The following is an 18,764-nucleotide window of genomic DNA, read 5'->3' as shown; positions in this document are numbered from 1 at the left end:
CATAACCATGAATACCAGGTATGAAAGGAGCGACTGGTAAGTAGATGCTGCTAAGGAGCAGGAATTAAAGAAAACACATTGCTATTTCCTAAATGGGCAAAGCAGAGATTTGCTTTAAAATAAATTAAAAAATATGCAGATAAATGTTATACAAACAAGTTTTTTAGGAAATACTTAGGTGTCCTATGTATGCATTATTCCCATGTCGGCTAACATGGGTAAGTAGTGAAAGTATATTAGCTGTCAGGGCACAAGTGGATTGTTGGAATGCTATAGTGCACTACATATTGCATATACTACAGTAAGCCAAATGCATGCTTGTCTTTTTACTAATAGAGTAGCCACATCTTCTTTTGCAGCTGGGGTATGTAAAATACTAAATCACTTTTTGTAACATGCACTTTGTTTTTATGTGTGGTGGTTGGGGAAATACTAATATGTCAAAGCTGTCATCCATTTCGAGTTGTGGTTTTGTTCCTTTATTACTGTTCTGAATTAAAGTGGGTGTCCACCAGTCACAACAAAAATCCTCTGCAGCTGTGTATATCTACAACAGTGGTTCTCAACCTTAGGGAGCCCAGGGCAGTGTAATGTCCCCCAAAACACTCTGTGCTAGAACAGTAAAAAAAATATATATTCCTACTACACATTAATGCCAAGACTACCTGCACTTCATTAAATATAAACTGATATGAGCTTATTGCTATACCATGATCTGTGAAACGCATATCTTTTCACCTTTTATACATTATTCTAAATAAATGCTAAATAACCTCCCAGGTTCATGGGTAGACAAAGTGCTGTGCTAATATTGCCCCCCTCCTAATACTTTCTTGGTTTTACGATCCCCTCCAGCTCAATGCAGAGTAGCATGCAGGACAGAAAGCAAGGAAGGTCCTGACAGGCTGGGAAAGTGAAGAGCAGAAGTAGCACAGAGCCAAGCCAGACACAAGACATGTTGCCAATCCAGGTTCAACGCCCTTCCAGGGAGTGAGCAAAGACCTTATAGCAGCAGTGGCTTTGGAATTCTATAATGTTCGGCAGCTTAACACAGTGATAACTGCAAGAAATACCACCCCTACTGATTTCCTCCTCTTCCTTCTAGTCAGTGCACCATTATGCCTCTGCTAGAAACCGATGTCAAGGGTGCCTAAAAGCCTGACCTGCATTCATTGTTATAGCTGGGTGCCGGCTGCAATCTTGTATAATCGAACCTCCAGCTTTGTAATTTCTCAAAGCCAGGAGAGCAGTGCTTAGTGTTCTCTCTCGAGAAAGTAACTCTGACAGTCAGTACCTGCAGCTGCTAACGGCTCTTTGTTCTGGCAACTAAGGCCCCTTTCACACTTGTCCTGCGACTTGGGAATGCAAAGTTGCAAAACAAGTTGTACCCCATGATTTCCAATGAGTACCATTCATATCTGTGCGACTTCAACGTAGTCCCTGCACTACTATGGTCCAACTTTGATGGGACTTGAGGTCCATAGACCTCAAGATTACACAGGCATTGCTTCAAGTCGCAGCAAGTTGGGTGACTTTCAGGTTGTACAAGTGTAAAAGGGGCCTTAGGGAAAGGACAGCTAATTGTGAATTCCTGGAGTCTCTCTTCCCTACACCTATCAACTGTAGCTTTCACTCCTCTTAGTGGCTCCTCCTTGTCTGTTTGCACCAGCATAAACTGACCTGAAGCCACGAGCTGTGCATAAGGTGCTGGGAAGAACTGAGGAGCAGTGGGAGAGGTAGCGCTTGATCAGTTCTGCTCAGGGCTGCTCAGTCCTGAGAAAGCTGGAGAACGAAGTCATTAACAAGCCATTATGATTGTGAAAGCAGTAGCTATTAGGCTGTGGCCTGGCAGGCAGCAAAGCACTCCCAACCATACATACAAGGCAGGTGGGCGCACACCTAAACCATAACCCCTGGCTGTGTAAGCACCTGGTAAGTCAGCAGGAGGGAGGCTGCTGCCCAGCGTTTGAGAAGCACCGCTCCACAAGAAATGTAAAAGTATATATCTTCCCAGTAACTATGTTTAAGAAATCAAGCATTGATAGCACTAAATGACTCCTGACCACCTTTATTGTTGGGTGGCTTGTCATTTCACTTTGAAATCTTGGAGAAATCTTGTTTTAACATTTTTCTAGTGGCAGAGAGGATCCCGCTCTAACCATTGAATTCTTTTTATTTTTTTTTATTTTACGGTGTAGAAAGAATTGACAAAACCAAGGTTGACAGAACCAATGTCTGTCTTGGTTTATATGGTGGATTATGGAGATTTCACAGGTGCAAACCTTTTTGAGGTATAAAACTCAGGTATATCTCAAACCCCTAGTGTCGACTCCCAACTGAAACCTCTGCATTAGGACAGATTCTCTAATGAATCCTCTATGAAGCCATATAATGTGCCTGTTACTTGCTGTGGCTGGACACTCCTTTAATGCCAATTCGTTTTTGGATTTAATTGTATAAATGTCATGAGTGTGTAGCTTTTACTAATGCTAAATTAGACAGCAATTTAATACATGTATTTTGTTTTAGCGTTCCTATTTAACATTTAACCCTCATTTCTTTCTCTAATTTTTTGTTTTATTTTTTTCCCGTTAGAGTGACCTCAGTTCTGTGGTAATTTTTTCATCATTTTATTTAATTCTAAAGCACTGTTCAATTTTGGCATTTGTGCCCGTTAATCAGTTAATTTCATTACGAAATCAAAGCATAATAGAAAAGCATGATCACAACCCAGTGTTTGGGTTCTGTAGGTTCTGTATGTATATTTTTGTCAGAGTTCAGGAAACTATAATGCATTATGAGAGTGTTTGCATTTGACAAGTTTGGACTTATTTCTATGTAATATTTATATTGAAAAACATTACCAAATAAATTTTTTGGGGGGGCATGAAAGATCTATATAGTGTCACTGCCAATCATATGTTACAGCAGAGAATGGGGAAACTAGAGTACAATGCTCTGGGGACTGTCACTGTGTCCTCTTGTATGCCTTAACCTTCAGCTTTAGCTAGGTTAGTATGTTGTTGCCACATACAGAATAAACTCAGGAGGTAGAAGGAGAAAAGGAAAAGGGTACGGGGGTTTGGGGATCAAGTTAGCCATCAGCTTGTTCAAAGGTCTTACCTACCAAATACAACACATTCATGCTTGAAGGTCCCAACCTTTTCTAACTAATTGTGCCACTATTTGGGTCTATCCCCTTAGACCCTCTCGTTCATCTGTTGGGCAATGAATGCCATCTTACTCTTATCAGTTTGTCATTTAAATCCTTCATGTCAAAAACACCTTTGGCCGTTCCTGTAAAAATGCCGTTGCTTTCTGAAGTGAGTGGTTGGAGATGCAGAGGATGACGGAGATGTTGACTTTTGACAAGAATTTGAAATTTCAGTAACACTACTTGTCTGCTTAGGCTGCAAGTATTGAGGTATAGGGGAGTGTATCTAAAACAACTGATGTAGGATATTAAGGTACCATAGTATTCATACACTTGATAATGGGAAATTTCAATTAAAGTGTACCTTCTATACACACAAAGGTCATTGTATGCTCTGACCTATTATTTAGTCCACTAGTAAAGGGTGACCTTTAAAGCAGAATTTACCTGTATCTGAGCACTACAAACCAAAAACGCTACTTAATTTATTTTTAATATTCAGAGCAAACTCACCCATCTATCCCACGTCTCCATGCTTTATTTTGATTAAATATCCCTTTTTGATATACACCCCCAGCATTTCTAACCACAGTCATCTTGAGTAAGGGCACATGATTCATGTAACCTTTACTTCCTGGAATCCATCTGCCCTTACTGTGATGGCGCCCTACAAAATCTCGTGCACCTGCAGTACAATATACACAGGCTGTCAGTACACTTTTGCAAGATCTGGCATGCAGACAGGAGAGTGTGCTTGGCTGAACCTCTCCTCCCCAAAAAAATACCCATGAACACTCCCTAGGGTGTATGACATCATTTTGGCCTAGGGCAGAAACCAGGAGACAACTGAAGAAATGTAAGAAGTTTAAAACAAGTAAATATAACATGCCTATTTCCGAATGCTGGTAGCATAATGATTAAAAATAGTTCATGTTAATTTGGAGATTAAAGTTCTGTTTTAAAGTGGCACAAGATACTTTTGTGGTGTCATTTGCCATGCCTTCTAAAAATATTGAATGGAGTGTGAAATATTAGATGTGCCATAACACTGCCCCTTTTTATTGCATGGAAATCTCCAGTGCCCCAGCTGGCAGAATGACATTAGGTGTGGTAACTGGAATGCTGCTCATATGGGCAACCACTTTGTAACTGCCCAGGGCCTCGTTTAGTCTAAAAATGACCCTGAGCATACAGCTGTGAGGTCACTGGCCTGAATCAGCCTGAGCTATGTTAGTACAGCAAACTGCAGTATCCAATTTGAACCATTCAGAAGACCTGACTGTTTGAAAACTGTATGCTTTACTGAATAAGCCAGAATAGCTATGTAATGGCTAGTTATCTCATGGCAGACAACCGAGAACCGGTCACACCTAAATATTTTGTTGATGAACTTGCTTTTCTATTTTGTTGCTTATTTTATAACCTTCTCAAGCTCCACTAAGCCTTTCACTTTCCGCTGACAATTGCCTCATTGATATTTACCAGTAAGCAGAAATGTATTGTACAGTAAAAAAGAGCAATGGACTAATGGGATAGGGGCATCATATCACAAATGTGCTCTTAATTTGTTTCCTCACAAATGTGCTCTTAATTTATTTCCTAAGTAGTTGATTGGCTTCAAATAAAACTAAAGATCAACGTTTTGATAAAACTGTATTTAATTTAAAATACTTTGTGAATTTTCTTTGTGCTACCTGTGCAGACTGGTAGTCATAGAAGTTTGTCATTAGTCTCAGAACATGTGGAGAAACCTTGCCATTCTTGAACACCTAGTTATAATTGCACCAGGTCTTATTTTTATCACAACATAACTCTTAAACAAAATCTTTCATCTGATTTTTGCCCTCCAACTCCTAATGCCTAAACTTTGTAACATGTTGGTAGTGTAAAAGCATAGGGAAAAGGAAGAAGTGGCTAAAACAGTTCCGGAACCTACTGTAGATAACCCTGTGATTATGGCGCTCTTCACTAACCTACCAACGTATAATCTTATTGCACAGTGTCCTTGGAGAGAATTGAAGCCCAGCTGCCCTTTTGTCGGTTAATATAACTTTGTATGTTTATCTTTGTGTCTTTAAAAAAAAAAAATGAATTGAAGCAAGAAAAAAGTACCTGAGCTTGATGTATAAATTGGAAATTAGCGACAATATTTTCTAAAAGCGCTTGGGACCTGGCTAAGTGACCAGGTGGATGATTATAGCCATACAGTCTGGTGATACACAAGCCTCCACAGAGTTCAAGATAAAAATATACATTTATTGAACATATGAACCGTAAATTGATCATATAGGAACAAAAATTAAAATGCTTTGCGATCCAGTTCTTCCAATTAGATGTACAAATTACTGGTGACATCTCCAACACATGGAGATGTCCCTGATTTATCTTCTCAAAGGGCATACTCCAGTGTTGGTAGATACACAGGCTATCCCTGAAGGCTGATATTGAAGTGGGAGCTGAAATTGTGGACCGTGGAGCACTGGATGGGTGTACAACCCAGGGAGCCTACGGTTAATAATCCAGGAGAAACCCACGTCTGTATGGTGGCGACTAGTGATGACGTCAATCACCGAATGGGCAGAGTTGAAGCTGCTGGGAGGAAGATGTCGTGGAGAGCAAACGTCCACTATGTTGTCATAGTGACAGTACCACGATTGAATGCTTGATCGCCACGACATCTTCCCCCCAGTGGCTTCAGCTCTGCCCATCCGGCGCGGTGATTGATGTCATCGCTAGTCGCCACTATCCAAATGTGGGTTCCTCCTGGAATATTCACCACAGGCTCCTTGGGTTGTACACCCATCCAGTGCCATACTCCAAGGTCCACAGCTCCAGCTCCCACTTTCATACAAGCCTTCAGTGATTGCCTGGTGTATCCAGCAATACTGGAGTTTGCCCTAGCTGAGGATACATCACGGACATCTCCATCTGTTGGCAAGTAGGCTGTTACTCAGCCGCCAGTAATTTTTACATCTAATTGGAAGAACTGGATTGCACAGCATTTTAGTTTTTGTTCCTATATGGTCAACTTACGGTTCATATGTTCAATAAATGTATATTTTTATCTTGAACTCTGTGGAGACTTGTGTATCACCAGACTGTATGGCTATAATCATCCACCTGGTCACTTAGCCAGGCCCTAAGCGCTTTGAGAAACTATTGTTGCTAATTTTGGTATTACTCCTTCCCAGGAGTCTTTTTCATCAGCAGCTATTGACCTTGGTGCTTGTTAATTCAGGAACTGTCCCTTTTTTAAATGGTGCCTGATCATCTTGCAGATATATTGTATTAATTGGAACCTATCCCATGTCCATTGCTTGCTCCAGTATGCCATTTGACTAACTTTGCTTCTGATTCTTAAGTTTGGGATGCCGGTTGGAACATCCATTAATTGTGGTAACTTTGATTTCCAGGCATGACACTAATCATCAGTAGTAATAATGCTGTAAGATGCATTTTGTCCTCCTCTGTTGTAGTCAGAGCTTTGTTCTCCTAATCCTCTGTGTGGATTTTCAGACAGACGAAGTGTTTCTTGAAGCCCAGATCCAAAATATCACCACTTCACCCATGTTCATGGAGAAGGTGTCACTAGAACCATCCATAATGTACAATGTGACAGAGCTGAACAGTGTGATCAGCAATGGTGAGGGGTAAGGACACTAAGCTCTTCAGAATGTATGTAAACTCTAAGAATTAACTTCTCTTATTTACTCCAATTTTGTCTGTTAAATATACAGATAAAAGGAGGCATCATTAGATCTGTTCAATAAGTGAAAAAAACACCATTGATTGTGTCAGAAATTCAGAGCTGTCCTGTATCCAGTGCACACTTCCTGTGTTATCTCAAGGAGAGTATTTGGCCCCCCCAGTCCTTTTCGTTGGACTACAGAATGCAGATGTAATGCCCCGTACACACGTGCAGATTATCTGCAGACTTTTGTCTGCAGACTTACCTTTTCTATGTAGTGCAAGGGCCTGCCGGATTGCATACAAATTGAAAGTGTTTAGATTTGACCTCATATTATATGGTTTTGGTAAGTCTGCAGACAATCTGCACGTGTGGGCATAAGAGTGGGTGGGTCTGAGTAGTTTGGAAAGAGGTAACCGAGCAGGGCGGACACCGAGCAGGGCCGACACCAATCGGTCAACAAAAATGCTGTGTTGTCAGCCCACAACAGGATTTAGGAGTTGAGTGCATTTCTGGCAGATCAATCGCTATTTATCTGTACTTACAGCATCTTTAAGTTATTAAAACATAGGGAAATGTGCATGTATTGCAGATAATGTTAACTTTGCTCCTACATACATTTTAAGTCCCCTAAGCTGCATGTCCCTCACATTTAGGTGATCAGCCTAAATCTAGCACAAAAGAAAAGCCTGCATCTTTTATCTTGGAGGTTACACCAAGTGATTTTTTTTTGCCTTGAAAAACTGCTGTGTTTTTCATTTATAATATTATTTTAGATCTACTTTATCGTACAGTTATGAGAAAACTTGTATAAATTTGCAATATTTTTAACCTGATATCTGCATGAATAGTTCCTAAAATGTTCATCTTTATTGAAGACATAATGAATAAAGACTGTTTGTATTTAATTAACAGATATGCAGCATTTGAAGTCATATTTTTTTTGGACAAATACCTCAAAGCAGAATTTCAGCTAAAGCCTAACTAGTCTTAACAATGCTCTTCCCTTCTAATATTTATGCTTACTAACTAACCTGTGTAAAAAATGTGTATATACTTACCTAATTTCAGCCCATTCCAGTCCTGTCAGGTGATCCCCTATGTCAGCCAGTGACTGCTGCAGGGGAGAGGTGAGAGCGTCCAACGACAGCTAGCAACGATGAAGTCACCTAAAGGTTTCTATGGTGCAGCCATTTTTGGTAGTCCCTATTCTCTGCAGCCACCACTGGCTGACACAGGAGGTGCATCATGTGACCTGACCTAAGTTGGCTGAAAATAGAGAAATGTATATACATCCTTTTTTTTTTTTTTTTTTTTTTTTTTTTTTTTTTTACACAAGTTAGTATAGGTGTTAGGAGGGTGGAGGGAGCATCTTTAAGACATGAAGACTAACTAGTTAGGCTGGAATTATTTTTTAATTCCTGGATAGCTTGCTATTGACAGAAACTTTTTATGTTCGAACGATTGAGGCCTGATCCCAGCTTCATTGAAATGCTGTGGTGTGATGATCTGAAGCAGGTCATTCACACAAGACATTCCCTGGACATACTGTATATGAACTGGAGCTTTACTGTGACTGGACCAAAGTTTCTCCTAACTAGCTCTTTTTACTTTGTATTTAATTCTTCACCTTGGGACTCAGGGGTCACTTGCTGCCATTCAAAGATATAATGAGCATTAGTAGCAAATAGAGAGCAGCTCTGTCCCCAATAATCTTGGCCTGTGAGGTTTTTTATTTTTTTTTCTTTGAGACGTAGATCAGTGGCAACAGGGTTTTGTCTTTTTAATTCCTCCCCTCTTCTGGCTGAGAAAAAGACTGACTAAAAGGTGCTCATAGTCATAAATGTTAAAACTCAAATTCGCTATTGTAAGAAAGCAGTAATGGAAATTTTCTCTTAGGAGTACTTCCTCCCTCCATGCAGGAGGCTTTGATTGTCCTTATCCTTAAGCCACGCAAGGACCAACTGGATTGTAACTCTTACCGACCTATTTAATTACTAAACGTGACATAAAACTACTGGTGAATTTAATAGCTAATAGTCTAAATAAAATAGTTCCTTCTTTGGTGCAGAATGATCAGGGGGGGTTTCATCCCTGGTCGCTCTACAAGAATGCACATATGTAGGCTCTTCCAAAATCTGTAATACCCTCATAACCATTCCTCTACCCGTGTTATTGTGTCACTATACACATGTAAGGCATTTGACAGTGTGTAATGTCCTTACTTGTTCAAAGTATTACAGCGCTACGGACTTGGCCCTTGTACGACTCCTATACACTGATCCTGTCGCTAGGATTCGAGTTAATAATATTGTCTCTCCAACTTTCTCCATCTCGAGAGGAACACGACAGGGCTGTCCTTTTTGTCTCCACTCCTCGTCGCATTGGCCATTGAACCATTAGCTATCTGCATACGCTCTTCCTTCTTCCATTCAAGGTCTTACTATTGGCACCATAGAGGAGCGACTTTCATCATATGCCGATGACACCCTCATATATTTGGCTGACCCTTCTATATCTGTGTGTTCCCGTTCCCTATTGCAAGAGATGGAGGATTTTGGTAGATTGTCAGGTTTCCGGATCAATTGGTTTAAGTCCAGCATCTTTCCATTAGATTCAGAGGCAGAACAGGTGATACATCCGAGTTCCCAACTCCAAGTAGTTCATTCCTTTCGTTATTTGGGAGTGATGGTACAGTTGCCTTTTGACCTCGTATATAGTGAATAATGTGTGCCCAGTTATTGCCCAGCTTCAACAGCGCATAGGCCAGTGGATAAACCTTCCATTAGACCTTATGGGTAGAGTTCACCTATTAAAAATGATCTTCCTTCCAAAACTTCTATATGTTTTGGCTAATGCTCCTTGCAGGATCCCCAAATCTCTTTTTTTCAAACAAATTTTTTCTCTATGCACGGGTTTCCTCTGGAATCGTCATGCTCCCAAAATAGCCCTAGAAATTCTTAAACAACCATCTAATATGGCTGGACTGGCATTTCCATATTTTTACTTATATAACTTAGCCTCTCAGCTGGTTGTGGTACATGACTGGCTACACCCCTCTCCACATAATGCCTTTAGTACTACTGAAGCCGCTATAGGCTCCTCTTTAGAAACTTTACATAATATGATATACCAAAGACAGATACCAAACTGCTCCTAAACGGCAATGCTACATACTACACTATCTCTCTTTTATCACCATAGTGTCCCATTTCTCTAGGGATCCCTGGACCACCTCTCTTAACAATCTACTTTGGTGCAAACCTATGCTGAATGAATTTCACACAATCCCTAATCCACAATATGTGATTTCTAGAGCCGTTAAATCTCTTTTGTCACTTATATACTGAACAAGGCTTCAAGTCCTTTATCCAACTGAGGGAGGATTTTGCTCTTCCTCCCTCTTCCTTGTTTTTTTGTTTTTTTTATCTTCAGCTTGTGCGTGCTCTGAGAACACTATTCGGCTCACTCTCACTCCCATTATGGATAGCCTCATTGGAAAAACTACTTGGAAACCCAGAAAATACCAAATTAATCTCGGAGTACTACCTTACCCTAATGGTCGATTCTAACCCTAGATTTGTTGCTGCACAGGCCCGCTGGTCTGAATTAAATATTCAACTTACTGATGGGGGACTGGACTGAATTCATAGATGCTTATAAAAGTTCTGTTTATAGGATCGAGGGATAAAATTATACAAATAAAAATATTTAATCCGAGTCACCTACCCCTTCCCGAATGTGTAGGATGGAATTAAGCAATACACCTGAATGTTTTGGAAGTTGTGGGATTATAGCCGTTTTCATACAATGTTTTTGGTCCTGCCCAATTTTTATTCATGTTGGTCAGAAATTGATTCATTCCTATCCACTGTCTTGGGTATCCCTAGCATCTTACACCCTAAAAACTGTTTGTTGGGTATTTTTGATGAGCTGTTAGTCCCTACACGTATTAAAAGTTTATTACGCATACAGTACTTTTACGCCAGAAAGACTGTTCTCCTGAACTGGAAGGGGACTTCCCAACCCTCTATAAACACTTGGCTCCAATTGATCAACAATAGCTTACCTCTGTACAAACTCAGGTTTTAGCTCTGATAACAACCCCACCTTTTTGATAAATTTGGAACAGATGGGTGTCCAGCCCTCTTACTTTAGTGTCCTCGAGCCCAGGAGACTAGCAGACATTTTCTCTTAAAAATGTATATGTGAGTTAATGTTATTGTCACTCATCTACTGACTGAATGGCTTGATTGGTAAAATTGTATTTTCTTCCTTGGTATGTTCACTCTTTATGTAAATTGGGAGGCACAGCCTGGTTGCGGTTGCAACCTAATATTGTCTGTCTGTTATTTTTTTGTAAAACTCTTAATAAATATATCTTTAAAAAAAAAAAATTCTCTAAAGTCTGCAGTAATGGGAATTACATTAACTGAAAGCTTTTGTCCTGTAGGTTGTCTACGTTCGGAACAAAGACTTACTTACAGCCACTGGACACACGACAGTACTTGTACTGCTTAAAGCCAAAGCCAGAATTTGCTGAAAAAGCCGGTGTCATCAAAGGGGTCACAGTGATCGGCAAATTGGACATTGTATGGAAAACCAACCTGGGAGAAAGGGGCCGACTACAGACCAGCCAGCTACAGAGAATGGTACAGACAAGGCAGAGAGCCCTAATGCCTCTGCTTCAGCTTCCTTCCACTATCTAACATTTATGTGCCAACAGAGGTGGTGTGATCATCTTTTCATTCTCCCACCCTACCAACCAAATTGCCATACAGTTAAAATGAGATTCATACTGATAAAACTGTATTTTTGAAAATAAAATCTGATAATATGGCCTGGATAAATATGTTGTTTGATGCATTTACCTTGTACATATACAGTATACACTGCCTGCATTTCTGCTATTACCTGGTATTTATTCTATGTATATGTGGGTCTTTATTTAATCTTTCATTATTCACAGGCAATGAGAATGGTTCCATATTAAGCTAAGGTCAGCAACGCAGATTGAAGAAAAAGATCAAGCCCAGAAGTTAAAGTGATACTTAAAGAAGAATTCTAGGTATGGGTATCTTATACATAGTTACATTGGTCCAGCTTGGCCCAGTGTAACTATGCATATGCCATACCTGGCCAATGGCTCTTGAAGCTGGAAATCACTGTAGTGGTGTATATACATAGTAACATTGTTCCAAGCTAGACCAGTGTAACTATGTATAAGTTATCCATTCCTGGAATTCTTCTTTAAACATTTCACATACCACCTTACCCACTATGCAATGCAATCCACTATGCAATGCACGCTGTTGATGCACAAAAAGTAAAATATATAATTTCAAAAGCACTTAGTTTTTTTTTCTAGAAATCTGCTAATGCTTTATTATTTTTCAGGCTCCAGGATATGGGGATGTGAGGCTTTCTTTAGAGACAATCCCAGATACGGTCAGCCTGGAGGAACCATTTGATATCACATGTAAAATAACTAACTGCAGGTAATCTCATAACTTGTTTTTCATATAGGTCTGCAGGAAAGTACCATATGTATTCTAGTGTTTAGCAAGTTGATGTATGGGGTAATACATATCAGTGGTCTAGTTAAACCGAAGTTAAAGCTGGCCATACACAGAGCGAATATTGGACGGTTCCTGAAACTTGCTCCAATGGTGGCCCTTTTGGCTGCACTCTAACTGACATTCTTCATTGACAAATGGCAGGAACAGATTGGGAAATTGTTAAATGAACCATCACATACAGGCATTATTCAGGTATTTTGCCATCCGGGGGGGCGGGGGGGGGGGGTGCTAGCTGTCAGAATACAATAGCTGGTGCAGAAGATTTGTTTATTTGTGCATGTAAATGTGTATGGTGAGCTTCAAACTAATATCTGCTAACTCTGTGAACATCACAATTTTCAGGTGTTGGAGCATATTACCCACAGTAAATGGCTTCTAAATTGCAAAAGCCCTCTGTGATACTTGTCTTTAATCTGCTGACATGAACAGTTTGTATTTTTTAGGTGTTTTGCTGCTTTTTCCGTGTAGTGAATACATTCTTCTAACATACAAAAACCTATATAACTATTCTAATACTTGAAGCAAAGATAGCTGTGGTACAAAAAAAAGTTAGGAATGCATAGAAATGTTAAGGACCTATTCACACCGCAACACACTGTATTGCAACACATATATTGGCATGTGTTGAGTTGTGTTGTAGGGCATTAGGCAGCCCATTCAAAATGAATGGGCTAAAACACACAATGCAAATGAAATGGGAGTAGGTTGCATTTTATCACAGCCCAATGCACAGGACACTGGCCATTTAGCTGTGCTGCATTGCTTAACATTGCATTTTGGAGGTATGTTAGAGTTGCCATTCACAATGAATGGCACTGCAGCTCACCAGGGCATGCTACATGCACAGTGATCTAAATGGACCTTTGGGGCCCATTCAGACTAATCCACAGCTCAAAACACTGCTGCCTGCACAATAAACCAGTGTGCGGGCAGCAGCATTTTGAGCCTCAGAGCCGTGTTACTGCACAGCAACGCAGTGGGCTGCACTTGCAGTGTGGTGACATGTAGGGCAATCCAGAATGGTGTGATATGCAAATGTGTTGCATAATATCACACAGCTCTGGAAAACAGTGAAACCATGCATTCTAGTCTGAACATGTCACAAGGAAAACTATTGTAATCTCTGTGTCGTTGCAGTTGCCTGCTTTTTTACATGAGTTAAAACGCCGCTAGTATCTGCACATAGTGTGAAGTGGCTCTTAGTGAGATTTAGGATATGTTTTAACAATATGTATGCATCCATTTAGTTAAAAAATTGGAACTATGGGTTTGATGTAACTTTGAGTCTCTGACCCTGGAACAAGACTAGAGGTAAGAAATTCTGACAATTTGGCATGCTCAATCCATGCCAGACCCAAGCAGATAGCATTTTCAAAAGTAGGCCAGCAATGGCAGCCTTTTCCCATGACCGAGTCAATATATGATCACTGGGAACACTGAGGGACTTTCCCTCCCGCAGCCCCCTGGCTTTTACCTGAAGCTGCATATGGACATGTCCCTTCTAGCACCACTAATTAGTGAAATCTGGGATTGCCTTTTTTTTGGATGCAGAGTTTTCTCTGAACAGCATGTCATTTGCTGCTTTTCAAAGAACTGTAAAAAAACAAGCATGATGAGGACTTTTGTGCGTTACTACATAAAAAGAAGTGCCCCATGGTTTATGCAAAGGAACAAGTGTCACATCAGCATATTGGTTATGTATATCACACTTTGCCATTTCTGGGGACAACTGGTGTGTGGCTGCGGTTCTAAAGCTCCTCTACTTTCTTTCCTTTCATCAGTTGTCTGTGGATTAAATAGTGAAAAATGAAAAAAAAAAAAAAAAAGTTTTTTTCTCTTTCGTTCACTGACGGACACAGCTCCTGATCTTCCTAACCATTAGGTTATACTGCCTCCTATAGGAGTAGGTCACTAGGCAGAAAAAAAAGTTTGGGCAGTCTCAGGGTGGTATACTCCCTCTCTCTGCTATAGGTACTTCTTTGCTGGGATCTCTGGTCCTGGCAATTTTTTCTTTTTAAATAGTTTGTTTCTCCTGGATTTTTTCCTGTGAGATCTACAATAAACTGCTGGATTGGGCGACAGGCTGGATAATCTAGATCCAATGGTCACCCCAGTCTCGCCAGTGAGCACGCGCAGACCTCAGCTCTCTGCTAGGTCGGCCACGACATAGTCCCACTGGACGGGCCTGCGAGTTAAAAGCCTTGCGAGGTCGCACACAACCAGTGTCTTGGCCCAAGTTGCAGCTTTCTTCCTGGCCAACAGCCCCTCAATTTCGATGGAGGTTCTGTCTGGAGCGGTGCCCGCCTGGTTCCTGGTATGGTGAGTAACTGTCCCCCCTCTCCCCCTGCAGGGTTTTGGAGTGGGCATGGGCCCCTCCATGGGACGTCGGACCCCTGGGTTCCCCTCCTTCCTGTTAGGCACCCCCCTCATCAGTCTGGTGGTCCATGTAGGCCATCTCACCCCCCCCCCCACCAACCACCCCCCCCCCTCTTCACTTATACTGGGGCTGTGGGGTGGCCTGGTCCACCGCCTAGGGTGGAGGCAGGGTGCTGTGCTTGCTTTAAGGCGGGGTGCACCGCCGGCAACCAGGCGATCGGCTGTAAGGGGGGGCTGTATCTGGTGGGGGCTCCTGCCAGGGCCCCCCCTTCCTCCCTGTGCTATTTTCTGAGACCTAGGGATCCCTCTTGGTGCCGTCATTTTTTTGTAGCCTCTGTGCTCTGTGGCCATGTTTGTGTAGTCCGGTGGCCATATTTTCAGTGGTTTGCCATTGAAAATAGCGACGGCCATGACAGTGGAGCCCTCTGGATAGCGATTTTAGGGGTGGGAGCCCCTCCTCATCCCCTGGTGCTGACCTCGGATCTTTTCATTTCCTGATCACCATTCGTGCAGTGCAGATTCTCCTGGTAGCTGTGGTGCCTGGCTTCTGTGGGATGGTGAGGCTGGTGGGGTCCTCTCCCTCTGAGGATCGATTGGTGCTCAGTGGCTGACAACCGGGTGGGCTGCCAGAGCGGTGGGTGTTGTCGCTTAGCAGTGTTTTACACTTTTTTGTGGGGTCCCCCTGGTGACTCATGGAGTCTTTGCAGCACATCTCCCCACCTGATCCCCTCTCTGGGGCTGCGGGGCCCTTTAGGTCCCATCCATTCATCAATGCACTGACGGCGGTCCTGGAGTCCTTGGTATCCCGGGTGGAGGTGGTTTTTGGGTGACCGGCTGGCAAAAAGCATCCTCTGCCTCATCTGTCTCATCAGATCCTGAATCTGATTCGGCCGCCGTGGACGTGGGCCTCTCTGCGACCACGAGCCCTAAATCCTCAGATAGTGAGGAGGATTCCTCCACTTTTGCAACCGCGTACAAAAAGGCGCTGGTGGACACTGGTTTTAGCTTTGTGTAAGACCTTAAAGATGGGACGCAGCTGAAGCTGCGGCACAGGCACAGGTTCCCTTTGGCATTCACAAGCCATCCAGAGCAAAAAAAGGTGTTCCCTCTCCACTCCTATTTTGACAGATTTGTCACTAATTAGTGGGGACAATCAAAGCTTCCCTTGGGGTCCCCAAGCAATTTTGCTAGGCGATACCCCTGTGAGGAGTCCCTTGTTAAGAAGTGGACCCTCTAGTTTCCAGATTAAACAAGGCAACCATGATTCCTGTTTAGGAGTCCCTGTTCTTTAAGGACCCAGCTGACAGGAAGGCAGAAGCTGTGGCCCCTAATATGTACACCCTGGCTGGTTCAGCATTGGGGCCGATATTCACCATTGCCCTGGTATTGCAGATTCTGACCGAATGGGCTAGGCTTTTGCGCCATGACCTGGAGGGGGAGTAACTCCCCTCTGCCTTTGCTGAGCTGGCGGACCAGCTGGTCCAGGGGCTGCTGTTTATCTGTGATGTCTCTTTGGATGTAGCTCGGCTCTGTTTTTGCAGTGGTCCTTTGGCTTGTCTTTTGGCTCAAATGCTGGGCTGCGGACCAGACTTCTAAAAAGGCCTTGACTGATCTTCCCTTTCAAGGAGATCGCCTGTTTGGTGCTACGCTGGATGACATCATTAAAGGTCTCACAGGGGGGGGGAAGAGTACCTTTCTTCCGCAGGCTACTAAGGGCAAGGACCCTCCTTCTCGGCTCTTAAGAAGTTTTTTCATCCCTCAGGGTCAACTGACGAGATCTAAGCTCTTTGTGGCCTCCTCTGGAGAATCCAGGCGAACTTGGTCTGGCAAGTCAAGAGCGGGCTTCTCCAGACCTGCGTACAAGGACCCCTTCAGCATTTAGGTGCGCCCTCGCATGTATCTGGGGTTGGGGAACATCTTCATTAGTTCCCAGACCCGTGGACTCCGCTGGTACAAGTCAGGTAGGTCCAAGAGGTCATTCGGTCCGGCTACAAGATCACGTTTAGTTCTTACTCTCCGGGTAAGAATGTGCGACTGTCCCTGGTCCGCTTACAGGCTCTTTTTGGGGTGGTGCAAGACCTTTTACTTTAAAGGGTGATGGTCCCAGTTCTGACTTCTGAACGTTTTCAGGGTTTTAACTCGAACCTTTTTACAGTCCCCAGGAAGGAAGGCAAGGTGCGTCCAATTCTGGACCTCAACGCGCTGAGTTGCTTTGTGCGGGTGCAGAAGTTCAGAATGGAGTCTGTTCGCACGGTGGTGGCTTCCCTGCATCAACATCATGTGTTGGTCTCCAGCTCTTCCTCCGCTTTGCCGTGGGAAAGGAGCATTATCAGTTTGTGGCGTTGCCCTTTGGTCTCGCTTCTGCTCCTCGGGTCTTCACGAAAAGTGTTGGCTCCTGTGCTAGCATTGTTACGCCAATGGGGAGATTGCGGTATTATGCTATTTGGATGACCTCCTTCTGCGAGCGGAGTCTCCTACTGCTCTGGTGGAAAACCTGGAAATCGCCATACGAGCTTGAGGGTGTTGCTCCATCCACAAAGCTGGATTATCTGTGTCTGACTCTGGACTCGGCCTTAGCCAGAGTGCTCCTTCCTCTGGACAAACTTCAGAAACTGCAGGCTGTAATTCATCTCCTGCTGTCCAGCAGATGGTAATCCCTCCGGACTTGCATACGGGTGCTGGTCCTGATGGTGTCTACGTTCGAGGTGGTTTAGTTTGCACAGTTCCATATGAGGTCCCCGCAAAGGGAGATTCTGGCCAAATGGGACAAGAATCTGCAGTCTCTGGACGATCAGATCTGGCTGAGCCGGGGAAGGAAAGAGTCCCTGATATGGTGGGTTCGTTCTCCGGCGCTTCGGCTGTGCAAATCCTTCCTCCCCTTGTATTGGACAGTGGTCACCACAGGTGCCAGCCTGTCCATCTGGGGAGGTGTCCTCTGCAAAAATTCTGCTCAGGGGATCTGTACACTGGAAGAGTCCAGACTACCGATCAATGTCTTGGAACTTTCCGCGATGTCCAGTGTGCATTCAATGGCACAATGCTATGGCCGTGGCTTATGTCAATCACCAGGGGGGCACAAGAACTGTCCTGGCGGCTCCGGAGGTAGCTGGCATTCTAAGGTGGGCAGAATGGTTCGTTCCAGCCTCCTCCGCTTTACACGTTCCCTGGGTGAAAAACTGGCAGGCTGATTACCTCAGTTGGCAGGTGTTGGACCAAGGGGAGTGGTCCCTTCATCCAGGGGTGTTTCATCAGTTGGGTCTCGTGTGGGGCATTGCCGAGGTGGATCTGTTTGCTTCCCAGCTCAACAGAAAGGTGCAGAGGTTTATGGCTCGCTCACGGGATCCTCTGCCTGATGCCACAGACGCGCTGATGGCCCCGTGGGGTTAGTATCGTCTGATTTTATGCCTTCCCTCTCAAGCTTTTGCCAAGACTTCTGTGCAGGATCGAGGTAGAAGTGATTCCCGTCATCTTGGTGGCCCCGAACTGGCCTCGCCGCGCTTGGTACGCCAATCTAGTGCGGCTGGTCGCCAACATTCCTTGGAAATGTCCTTTCAGGGAGGATCTGTTGTCCCAAGGACCAATCTTCTATCCTGCTTTTACAGTTGCTGGCTTTGAAGGCTTGGCTGTTGAACGCCAGGTGCTGATGGATAGAGGTTTGTCTGAGTCTGTGATTACAATGCTGTTTAAAGCTAGGAAATCTACTTCTAGAAAGATCTACCATCATACGTGGAAGAGGTAGATTGCATGGTGCGAGTCTCTTGGGGTTCATCCTTGTTTTTTTTCGGTGGCTCAGCTATTGACCTTCCTTCAACAGAGGGTTGAGCAGAAACTGGCCTTGATAACTATCAAGGGCCAGGTGTCGGCCTTAGCGGTCTTCTTTCAATGGCCCTTGGCCACACACTCCCTGGTGCATACTTTTCTTTAGGGAGTTTGGCACTTTGCTCCTCCAGTGCAGTCTCCGTTACCA

The 18,764-nt window shown here is 43.4% G+C and overlaps 1 protein-coding gene across 4 annotated transcripts in view; it reads left to right on the top strand.

Annotated features, from left to right (window-relative positions):
* TRAPPC13 (trafficking protein particle complex subunit 13) overlaps positions 1 to 18,764 on the top strand; it is a 55,080-nt gene that overhangs the window by 33,493 nt on the left and 2,823 nt on the right. For 2 of the 4 annotated variants that reach the window (XM_082243103.1, XM_082243102.1), the window contains exons 8-11: positions 2,596 to 2,613; positions 6,671 to 6,804; positions 11,296 to 11,494; positions 12,240 to 12,340. In XM_082243103.1, the coding sequence (XP_082099229.1) occupies positions 2,596 to 2,613; positions 6,671 to 6,804; positions 11,296 to 11,494; positions 12,240 to 12,340 (452 nt within the window). The remainder of the gene's footprint in view (positions 1 to 2,595; positions 2,614 to 6,670; positions 6,805 to 11,295; positions 11,495 to 12,239; positions 12,341 to 18,764) is intronic. The other 2 variants (XM_082243105.1, XM_082243104.1) reach the window with 1 other exon arrangement.

The sequence above is a fragment of the Pelophylax lessonae genome (assembly GCF_965119305.1).
Source record: "Pelophylax lessonae genome assembly, chromosome: 1".
In the NCBI taxonomy this organism is placed as follows: Eukaryota; Metazoa; Chordata; class Amphibia; order Anura; family Ranidae; genus Pelophylax; species Pelophylax lessonae.
This window is presented reverse-complemented; position numbering and strand designations above follow the sequence as displayed.